Source organism: Alligator sinensis, unplaced genomic scaffold (genome assembly GCF_000455745.1).
Source record: "Alligator sinensis unplaced genomic scaffold, ASM45574v1 scaffold1097_1, whole genome shotgun sequence".
NCBI lineage: Eukaryota > Metazoa > Chordata > Crocodylia > Alligatoridae > Alligator > Alligator sinensis.
Genome location: NW_005841950.1, coordinates 316762 through 327825, shown reverse-complemented (window position 1 = coordinate 327825; position 11064 = coordinate 316762). Strand labels below are relative to the sequence as shown.

Here is an 11064-nt window from a genome sequence, read left to right as displayed (position 1 = left end):
AGGAATCAGAGGGGGTTGCAGCTGCACTACTGCACCCCCCTGACCACAGGCATTATAAGCCCTGGGGCCTCTAAAGCAGACTGGTTTGCTTCTGAGGGGGATTCTTCCATGACCACTTGGATTTCAGGGAAATCAGCCACACAATACCTAGTGACACTAGGTCCTGTACTTGCCATGCAAAGAGGTTGTGGGATACAGTGGAGGTGTGACTGCATCCCCATCCCTAGAGCATCCTAAGGAGAGAGGTTGGGGTGTGCGCCGTGCTGTGCCTCTTTCACTTAGGTTGCACGTTTGCATGCATGGATATCATGTCCCCCTCCTGCCCTCCCCAGGGCTGGTCCTGTGCCTGGAAAGCTGTTGGCTGGGCTGGAGGAGATTAGAGGCTGTGCACTGGGGTGGTGGAGAAACCTGAAAAAAATGGCTCAGCATGTGGGGTTCCCCAAGTCTCTTGTAGAGGAAACCACACAATGGCCCAGAACTGTTTACCCCCAAAATGGTCTTCAGGGACCCTTTCAATTAGTCTGGTTTATTTAAGGGTACCTGCCTGTCCAGCATGTCACCGTGGAAACTCTGGGATTGTCTTATCCCGGGACCTGGATTTCCAGATCACATGGCATCTTAGGAACTCCCATCTGAATAGGGAGGTCCCATTGGGCTCAGATCATCAGTGCTCAGAGGGAAGGGAGATCTTGAGATACATATGCACCAGTGAGGATTCAGATTATGGGTTCAGAAACCATCAGGGCCCTGTATGCCCCTCACCCAGTTTCTGCTTCATCCCACCCAGGTCTCAGTTGCCTCCGTTCTGGTTTCTCATGACAGATATCCCTCAAGGACTCACCCCTCACCCTTTCTGCCAAAGCCATTAAACACCAACTGACGGTCCCTCTGGCCATGGGTTTGGAGGCAGCACAGAATGTCTCCTCTGAAAAAGAGACCTAAAAGGATTCAGCTTCACATTTTCAGAGTCTCTGAGACTTTTATTTTTATCTCCTTTTCATATTTTTCTTCCATCCCAAGAAATGCCTCATGTCTGCCTTTTCTCTCCTCCTTTCTGTCTTTCTCTTTCTAATGCAGCAGACGATGGGTCCCTGAGGGAGAACAAGGCACAGAATCCCCAGCTGCCTTGCACAGGGCAGGCAGAACTCCATGGGGCAGACATGGAAGGAGATGTTCCCCAGCATCCCAAGCCGGGAGAAGTCCATGATAGTCACTGCAGGCCAAGGGGGCAGCAGAAAAATTTTCCACATGGGAAATGTGTTGAATCCAGTCCTGGCTTCAGGGATGGCAGTGGAGTTACAGTCCACTCCAGACTCTGCAGTAAAGAGAAACCCTGGGAATGTGTTAAGTGTGCCAGAATATTTCAGGGCAGCTCAAAACTTCCTGCACTTCAGAACGGTGTCAGCTCTAGCTCAGATCTATTAAACGTGCAGAGCATCCACTCAGGAGAGAGAGCCCACGTGTGCCCTGACTGTGGGAAAAGCTTCAAACAGAAGCGTAGCCTTTTTCAACACCACACCATCCACACAGGACAGAAACCCTACATGTACCCTGACTGTGGGAAGAGTTTCCGCCTGAAATGTTCCCTTATTCATCATCAAAGTCTTCACCCAGGAGAAAGTTCTTATGCCTGCCCTGTGCCTGTAAAAGCTGACGAGTCACAGTCCAGTCTTACTCTGCATCAGAGCATTGGTGCAAGGGAGAAACCCCACGTGTGCCCTGACTGTGGGAGGAGGTTCAGATGGAGAAGTAACCTTATTGAACATCAGAGTATCCACACAGGAGAGAAACCCTATGCCTGCCCTGATTGTGGAAAAAGCTTTGTTCAAAAGAAGAAACTTATTCAACATCAGAGAATCCACAAGGGTGAGAAACCTTAATCATGCCTGGACTGTGGGGGCTGCTTTGGTCAGATGAGGGAGGTCCCTTATTCAGCCTCAGAACATCCATATGAACAAGCAGCTCTTCCAGTGTTCAGGAAAAGCAAGAGGGCAAAGATCTCTCTCAACTCTCCCCAGAGACGGCAGAAGGGTAGAAGGCAGCAGGAGCTCACACTGCCAGGCAATGGGCTTGCACCATGCTGCCACAAGGCATGAATATGCATTAGTGGGGGTGGCGTGGGTCTAGGCAGTGGGTGGGGGTGGGACGGTTTGGGTTTCAGGGGTGGGTGGTCATCAGGGACCAGGTGGGAAAGAGAAGATGCAGAGAGAAGATATGCCTGGCTAAGGTGCACCTGTCCCAGACCCACTGACCCCTCTGTATAGAGGACAAGGGTCTGTTTCTGACCAGTTGCACTCCAGGCTTTTCCCATCAGTGAATAAAACCTGTGAGTATCCAGGATGTGGCAGGGACTGAAGCCTCTTCTGAATTCTCCCCTTGTTACTTTCTCTCCCTGATCGTGGACTCCCAACTAACACTGACTCTTCACTCCCCAGAAATGAAGAGTCCCCAGGAACAAGAAAGAGAAATGACTGCATTGGCATTGGCTCAGGTGAGAGTTTGTCACTCTGTTTCTTGGTACGACGTGTGAGGCAGGAGAATCAATACAGAAGCAAAGGAGACTGGTAGATGAAAGCCCTTTTCCTATAGAGAGCAGTAAATGTACCATAACACCAACATAGAGAAATCTAGAGTTTTTTTAAGGGTTTTTCCCTCTACTGCTGCAGTTGCATGTATCTCTGTGCCTCAGTTTCCCTTTGTGTCACACAAAGAACTCTGAGCCCCATAGAGAAATAGTGCTAGCAGTTATCACAAATCTGCATTGTTAGAGGATGGGAGATATGTTATTTAGTCATTAGATTGGAAACTGGGCTGTTACTGGCTTCATGTGGCACAATACCTGTCCAGTGATGTCAGCTGGTATGTGTAATGTAGCTTTGTTCTGGCGATGGCATGTAGCTTCGTTCTGAAGTAATTTCTTGCCTCACATCCAGTCCCCTCACCTCTTTCTACTGTTGCTTGAATAAGGAACAGGGTTCCACCTGGCTGCATGGGAGGATATGTGCCTGCAGGCATCTCCAGTGACTCTTCCCCTCAACAACACCCTGAAGTAGAGACAAAGCTGTGCCATTTCCAAGCCATTACACTTTATTTCTGAGCAGACCCTGCGTGTTGAATGTAGACCATTTATTCTTCTGTTTCCCGACAGATTAAATTTATATATATATATATATATACACATACACACACGTATATGAACACATGTAAATGAACCAAAGGCAGAGATGGGACCCCCAAAGAGATCCCTGTGAGTGAAGCCCAAATAGGCAGTGAAGCCCAAATAGGCATGGTTAGTGTTTACCTTCCCAATAAATCAGGCTCTTCTAGATTCCCACTGGGCAAAATATTCCTTGAAATGTTGGAATGGGTCCTATGCAGTTAGTCTGTCCCGGGCTCCCGAAGAAATGACATGGGATTGGTTCTGGTGTCTCCTGTAGACCACATCTGGAGTACTGTGTTCGGTTTTGGGGCCCCCACTACAGAAAGGATGTGGACACTGAAGAGAGTCCAGCAGAGGGCAACAAAAATGGTGAGGGAGCTGGGGGACATGACTTCTGAGGAAAGACTGTGGGAGCTGGGTGGGCTTATTTAGTCTAGAGAGGAGAAGACTGAGAGGGAATTTAATAGCAGTCTTCAACTACCTGAAGGGGGGTTTGAAAGAGGACGGAGCTGGACTGTTCTTAGTGGTGACAGATGACAGAACAAGGAGCAATGGTCTCAAGTTGCAGCAAGGGAGGTTTAGGTTAGATATGAGGAAGAATTTTTTCGCTAGGAGGGTAGTAAAACACTGAAACAGGTTACCCAGAGAGGTGGTGGATTTTCCATCCTTGGAGGTTTTCAAAACCCAACTAGACATAGCTTTGGCTGGGATGAGCTAGTTGGGGATGGTCCTGCTCTGAGCAGGGGGTTGGACTAGATGTGACCTCCTGAGGTCCTTTCCAACCCTTTCTATGATTCAGTCAGGCAGTGAGTTCAGGGTGTGATTTACGTCCCTGTGTTTGCCTGAGTCAGGAAATCACCTCCAGAAAGAGAAGTTGCATGTGTGCATCCACACGCCCACATACAGCGTGGTGAATTTCTGCACTTGCCAATTTTCCCCCTTCCAGGCCTGCCTAGTCTGCATGTACCTTGCTGTGTTCCCTGCACCTTTCTTGACTGGTGCCAGACTCCCACACCACTGTGCACCCTGCTCCCTTCCCCCATCCTCCTTTTATCTCCCTCTGTCACCACATCTGTTGATAGTGCCTACCAACTCTTCCCCCACTACTCCCTGAAGAAAGCACATCTTCAGTGTCCTCAGCAAGAAGGGGCACAGGTGGCTTCATTAAATTTCCGCATGCCCAAGCGGAAATTCTTGGATCTCGAGGGAAGGAGAGTTTCCATTCCTTCCTGCCATGGGGTAGGTGGATTGCTGCTGGCTGGTAGGTGCTTGAGAGGCAGAATCCTGTTGCTGTTTCAGGGATTGGTGACCTTCAAGGAGGTGGCTGTGTACTTCACTGAAGGGCAGTGGGCTTTGCTGGGCCCCAGCCAGAGAGCTCTCTACAGGGATGTCATGCTGGAGAATTACGAGATGGTAGGCTCACTGGGTAAGTATTACTACTTCTTCATGGGTCCCTGGAATATATTGGTTGTGTTCTCAGAGCTCTTTTCTCATCCCTTATATTTCAGGAGATCAACCCTGTGGTCCCCACAATTCCTATAAGGGAGACCTTTCTTTTCACACCCTGTCCTGTGGGAGGGGAGAGTTGGCAACATTATGAAACTGGTAATCCATCCACATCCCCAGAGTGTCCAAAAGGGAGGTTGGAGCATGGGCAGTTTTTGCTGCCAGTGAGTGTGTGAGCCCCGCAGACAGAGATTTCCTGTGTTTTTTCTTCCCCAGAGGTGGCTCAGGGAAGGGCTCAGGTCTCAGCATGGTTAGGAAGAGGTAAGAAGTTGCACAGCTGCTCTGTGTGCTGGAGTCCTGAGAGAAACAGTCCTGTGGGCAGAGTTCCCTGAATCTTCTGTAGGAGAAACCACAAGTCTCCCAGGAAACCTCTGACATCCCCAAAAGACTTGCAGGAGCATTTCCCATTTCTCTGGTTTGTACTAGAGCACCTGCCTGCCCAGCATCTCTAGAAACAATGAGATGCTTCTGTCATTTGTAACACTCTGGTCTTGCTTTTCTTCTTCCTTTGGAGCTGGATATCCCATTCCCAAACCCAATGTGATCTCTCAGCTGGAACGGGGGGAAGATCCCTGGGTCCCAGATCATCAGGTCTTGGAGAGAATGAAGATCCTCAGAGACATGCATACAGGTGAGGAATCAATTAAATGGGCACAGGAACCATCTGTTGTCACTGGCACAGACACCTGGGATTCCTACTAGGGCCATGCCAAGCCCTCCCTTGGTTTTACCTCCTCCCACCCAGGTCTCAGTTGCCTGGGTAATTGCTGCTTCCCCATGACAAGTGTCACTCAAAGACTTTCCCCCAGTCTGATTAATACCAAGTGAGGGTTCCTCCTGCCACAGGTTTTGTGGCAGGACAGAGTGGCTCCTCTCCTCTAGTGAGGAGCTCCAAATGGATTCAGCTTCACATACTAGGGGTCTCAGTTAGTTGTTTGCCCCCCTTTCACATTTCTCCATTTTCTGCAGCTCAAGAAATGCCTTACGTCTTTCATCTTCTCTCTCTGTCTCCCTCCTTCCCTTCCTCTTTCTCTTACATCAGATGGAGCTATGAGGGAGAACAAACTGGAGAATGACCAGCAGCCCAGCCCACAGGAGGCAGAATTCCCTCTGACAGCCCTGGGAAGAACTGAAGGGTTTGTTACTCAGCATCTTGAGCAGCAAGACGCCCATGAGAGTCAGTGCTGGCCAAAGAGACAGCAGGGAAAACTGCCTGAGAGGAGAAAGGGAAAATCTACTCCCCAGGGGCTTGACTTGGGGGACCTGAGTGTAGCCATGGTCCAGGCGCAGACCTGCAGCCAAGAGAAACCCTGGGAATGTGTTGACTGTGGCAGAACTTTCCAATTCAGGTCAAAGCTTTCTGCCCATCAGAGCGTCCACACAGGAGAGAAATTCCATGCATGCCCCGACTGTGGCAAAAGCTTTAGGTTACGACACTATCTTACCCTGCATCAGAGAATCCACACAGGTGAGAAACCCTACACATGCCCTGAGTGCAAGAAAAGCTTCAGGTTGCGATATGATCTTACTCGACATCAGAGCGTCCACACAGGGGAGAAACCCCATGTGTGCCCTGACTGTGGGAGGAACTTCAGATTGCGACAGGAACTTACTGAACATCAGAGCATCCACACAGGGGAGAAATGCTTCCTGTGCCGTGTGTGCGGGGAGAGTTTCCGCTTGAAACGCATGCTTATCCAGCACGAGGGGATCCACACGGGAGAGAAACCTTTCACATGCCCCAAATGCAAAAAATGCTTCAGGTTGCGACAGGATCTTAATAAGCATCAGATCGTCCACACAGGAGAGAAGCCCTACCTGTGTGCAGACTGCGGAAAAAGCTTCAGTCAGAGGAATAGCCTCATTAAACATCAGAGCATCCACACAGGTGAGAAACCCTACATGTATCCTGGCTACAGGGAACGCGTCAATCTAAGATAAGAGGTTTCCTTACACATGGGTATCCACACTGACAAACATCCTTTCCAGTCTTATGTGCGTAAGAAAAGCTACAGGGTGAAGGTCTCTTTCAGTTCCCCCAGACCCTGCAATAGACCCTATCTTGCCTACGGTAGAAGGCAGCAGGAACTCTCACATTGGGTCCATGGACCTGGTTCTGTTGTTGCAAGGCATGACTGTGTATCAGGGAGGAATGATGTAGGTCCCAGCAGCAGATGGGGTGGACAGTTTGGGTTTCAGGGGTGGGTGGTTCCCAGGAACTGGGTAGAAAAGAGAAGATGCAGAAGGAAGATGCACCTGCCCTGGGTCTACAGACTCCTGTGTTGGAGGACAAATGTCTGTTTTTGAATAGTTGCTCTCATGACTGTTTAATGGATTTGGATTTCTCTGCAAGGCCCTTGAGCCCTCTCCACCTTCTGTCTGCTACACCCCACCCAGGTTGGGATCATACCTGACAGGTGCTGTGTCCTCATAACAGACTTTGCACCTGGATTTCCCACAGCTGTGACAGATGCCCAGCTGCAGACCCACCTGCTGAGAGACCTGGTGGGAGGTGGATGCATGACGATCCTCTTGTCTTTCTCCTTAAGAGAAGGTTTGAGAGGGATTTAGCTCCTGGTTTTTCAAACAGTCACCATTATTTTGAATCTCTTTTCCCCAGGTCCTTTTTGCCTCCAGCACAGGGACTAACACCTGTCTGAATTTCTCTCTCCTTTTTTGTCTTTCTCTCCCAGTAGGCAATGGGACAGTGAGTGAGAATGAAGAGGGGGATTTCCAGCTCTCCTGTCCTGAGCGAGCAGCAGCAGGTGGGGGCATCACTGGGAAGAGTGGAAAGGGATGTTTCCCAGAGTCCTGGGCAGAGACAAGCCTGTGAGAGTTGGGGCCAATCAGAGAGGCAGCAGGGGAAGTGCCCCCAAAGAAGACAGGGTAGATCCAGTCCCTGAGAAGGAGGCCTGGAGAATTATAATGAGATTGCAGTGCAGCCATGAATCTTCAGTGAAGAGAGACTGGATGAGTGTGAAGGAGAAGCTGCCAGTACAGGTCTAGTTTCATACATGTTATGTAACACATGGGTGAGAAACACCCCTGTGCCCCCTCTAGAGACATGGTGTTTCTAAATGTCTTGTGATACACATCGGTGAGAGCCTCCCCCCTCCTCCCCATCCCATAAATGTGAGAAAAAGTTTGTGTGGACCAATTCCATTGCTGCAGATTGTGTGACCCATGTGAGCGGGAAAGCCTATGATTGCAAGAAAAGCTTCAGAGACAATAATCTGCAAGGGTGCAAAGCCTTAGAGACCCAGAGGGAAACTTTGGTCAAACATAACCCTTACTGGACTCAAACACATCCATAGAGGAGGATGACCTGCAATGTACTTCACTGACTGCAGGAGCAGGGGGTGAACTGGGTTTCAGTGGGGAAGGGTTGGTGGGGAGTGGAGGAAGAAGTGACAGTGGGATGGGCAAGGAAGTTGACCACAGATGTCCCAAAATAGCTCAGTAAATGTCTTACCGAATTATCATCCAGTTGCTTGTGAGGGGTTCTCACCCAGAAATCCTGGATGACCCCCTGCAAAAAATGTTACTGTTTTGCCAGGCACTGAACAGTGGTAGCAAGGACTGGGGTTACTAGTTTTTTTATTCTGGCTTAAGCCCCCACGTAGCAGCCTGGGAAATGTTCCCAAGTGAACAAACTTCTTCCAGTTGCAAGCAATATTCTACAGGATTTATTAAAGGGGGAAGGGGGACAAATACACAACTCTAAGGAAAACCTTAACTATTAAATATTAGCTGAAACCCTGAACAGTTAACAATCCGTCTTAGTCACTGGAACAACAGCCCTGGGTGAATCTCCCTTTCCAAGAGCCTGGACTAGGTAGTAGGTCCCCTGGGTTGTCTTCAATCTCCCCTGGCCCTAACGTAGGAAATTGGTGTCTTTTCACCCCCACCTCCCACCCCTGGGGGCTACAGGCTGGTGGTTGGGGTACTATCATGGGAGGTGGGAAATGGAAATGCCCGATCTTATGTACCATAGGGGGTTGTGACCCTGTGCCTCCCACATCCCAGCTATTGCTCTAATCCAGTGCTTTTCAACCTTTTTTCATTTGTGGACCCCTAAACAATTTTGAATGGAGGTGCAGGGCCCTTTTAATTGTAAGTGTGGGTCTTTACATACTTCTGATTGATTACAGTCATCTTTTGCAGACCCCTTAGACAAAAGGGGTCTGTGGACCACAGGTTGAAAACCACTGCTCTAATCGCTGGGATGCTGGGCGAAAGGGAAACTCTGTTCCTTTTGTGGAGCATTTACCTTTTCTCACTGCAGCAGAAGGGGAAGTATTTGGATACCGGTCAGAAAGCCTTAGGGTCACCCAAGCTATTCAATGAAATCACTTGCATGCTAGAATAGTTTTATTAAACAACCTGCCTGGGCTGCTTGGGGCTGAAGGATGGTATTGCACACATTATTCTCTCCCAGGGTCAAGGACAAGGTATTGTTATTTCACCACAAGGGGCTCCTGCAACTTTATCCTGAGACTGAAGAGCTACATCAAGCTGGGGGTAGATGTGGGCCTGTGAGGGGAAGGCCTGGCTGTAGGGGCAAAAACAGCAGGCCTGGATATTGTCTCTGCTTGAGGGTAGCTTTGAGAAATGAGCATGCAGCTGAGGCTCTGTAGGACAATGATTCCCTTCCAAGAACTGTAATGCTACAGAGGCTGCTCCCAGGTGGTTCAGAAAACTGAGTTAGGGGAGAGACAAGGGTTAGAGATGAAACAGTGGAGAGATGAGGGCTGCTTCCATAGAAGCTGACAAAAGTAGAGCAGACTCCTACATCAGCTTTTTCCAAACTGTGGGCTGCATGCCATGAGGTGGGGTGTGAAAAGTCCCAGTGTCCATGGGTGTGCAATCCTGTAAATGCTGTGGGTGGCTGAAGTTGGGAGGAAGGAGAGGACAAAAGATTGGCCAACTTCACTGTGGTGGGCCAGAAAGCCCCAAAGTGGGAAACGCTGCCTTAGGTGAAGACTGATTACAGCTTCTCTATTCAGCACAGGAGCAATAGTAACTTCAGGAGAGGCACCAGGGCCCTGAGAAACATCCACCCTCTTGCACACTCCCTGCCAAAGGAGGAAGACTGGGGTCAAAGAGCATCTCACCAACCATGAATTTGCCACTCAAGGTTTTCATACAATTCTGCTTTACTGTGTTTCCATTTTCTCTTTGGTTGGCTCCCTCCTTGCCCATGGGGGGTTGTGCCTCATCAGGACTGCCCAGAGGACGTCAGCAAGTTTCCCAAGTTCCTGGCTGGGTCTAGAGCCAAGACGATTTGAGTTTCCTGATGGGTGCTGAATCCAGCCCTTTTTGCTCCTAAAAAGCACCTGGCAAGAAGCTCCAGGTCATTGCATCATGTTGTCCCCATAACGCTGAGGCAGGCCCTGGGAATACTCAGCTGAGCTTCTAACCTGAGCAGAGTAACTTAACTTTCTCTTTGTGGTCCCTGACAGTGTTTTGACCCTAGAGGGATTCACCTGCCCTCCCTGTGGAGTTTGGGTAACCCCTCAGGGGGTCTTGGGTGCTGTCTGGAAGGCAGGAGGGAGTGTCAGGAATCAGCCCCTCCCTTTTCTCCTGCTGCCTGTGCTTCCCTGGCCATGCTCATCTCACGTTCCTCTTCTCCCTCTCGACAACTCTCCGCTGGGCAAAAGGGAACCAACCCCCCTTCCCTGCACCCCAACGCCGATTCTTGCTGCTGAGGCCCCTCAGAGCCTTTCCCTCCATTTCCCTAGAGGAACTTTTGGGGGTGCCAAGGGGCTGGGTGGGCAGGGAGGCACTCTTCTGCCTGTCCTAGTGCTTTCCTGGCTCTCTGATCCTGGCAGCAGGAGTGGCAGAAACCGTGCCTCAGGTGGCAACCGGGCCCAAACCCCTGGGGCGTGCTTCTTCCCGAGTCGCTGGGAAAACAACCCGGGACATGGGAAAGGCAATTACGGGCACGGTGCTCAACAGTTCAGCCATGCACCAGTGCAGGGACATCACGAAAGGCACAGTCGGAGCCTCCGCGAGAGCACAGCGGCAGGCTTCATGCTGGGACAGCCCGCGCGCCTGGGAGGGACGGGGTCCTAGGCCAGCGCAGGGGGGTCTGGCCCCGTGGGTCTCCCTAATGCATCCAGGCAGCAGGTTCAAAGGAGCTTTCACCGCCCCAGAGGGGCTCTTTTGATGCTGCTTTTTTGCTTAGGCTTGAAGGAACAGGGAACCCCTACTCGGGGGGTCTCGGCACCCTCGGGGAGGCTGGGAGGAGCTGCTGTGCGGGAGCCCCGGTGGGGTGGGGTGGGGAGCCGGGCCGGGCCGGGCCCCAGGGAAGGGCAAGGCAAGGAAAGGAAGCCCCGCGCCCTGGCTGCAGCCCGCCGGGCTCCCGGGGCCAAGGCTCCCGCCTCCCCGCGCGGCCC

The 11064-nt window shown here is 50.8% G+C and overlaps 2 protein-coding genes across 3 annotated transcripts in view; both read left to right on the top strand.

The window, feature by feature from the left end:
* The first annotated feature begins 1022 nt into the window (after positions 1-1022).
* Positions 1023-9666, top strand: LOC102371725 (zinc finger protein 30 homolog). 2 transcript variants are annotated; one of them, XM_014518340.2, is made up of 6 exons: positions 1023-1866; positions 2436-2491; positions 4460-4586; positions 5181-5297; positions 5709-6554; positions 7360-9666. In XM_014518340.2, exons 1-6 carry the CDS (start codon positions 1023-1025, stop codon positions 7497-7499), a joined length of 2130 nt encoding a protein of 709 aa, XP_014373826.2. In that variant the 3' UTR covers positions 7500-9666. The 2 variants fall into 2 exon arrangements, with proteins under 2 accessions (XP_014373826.2, XP_014373827.1); XM_014518341.2 differs by having other exon boundaries at positions 1083-1866; positions 7363-9666.
* LOC102384269 overlaps positions 7368-11064 on the top strand; it is a 33793-nt gene continuing 30096 nt past the window's right edge. Inside the window, exons 1-2 of the mRNA XM_025199869.1 lie at positions 7368-7431; positions 9673-9803. Of these exons, the coding sequence (XP_025055654.1) occupies positions 9786-9803 (18 nt within the window). The 5' untranslated portion in view covers positions 7368-7431; positions 9673-9785. The remainder of the gene's footprint in view (positions 7432-9672; positions 9804-11064) is intronic.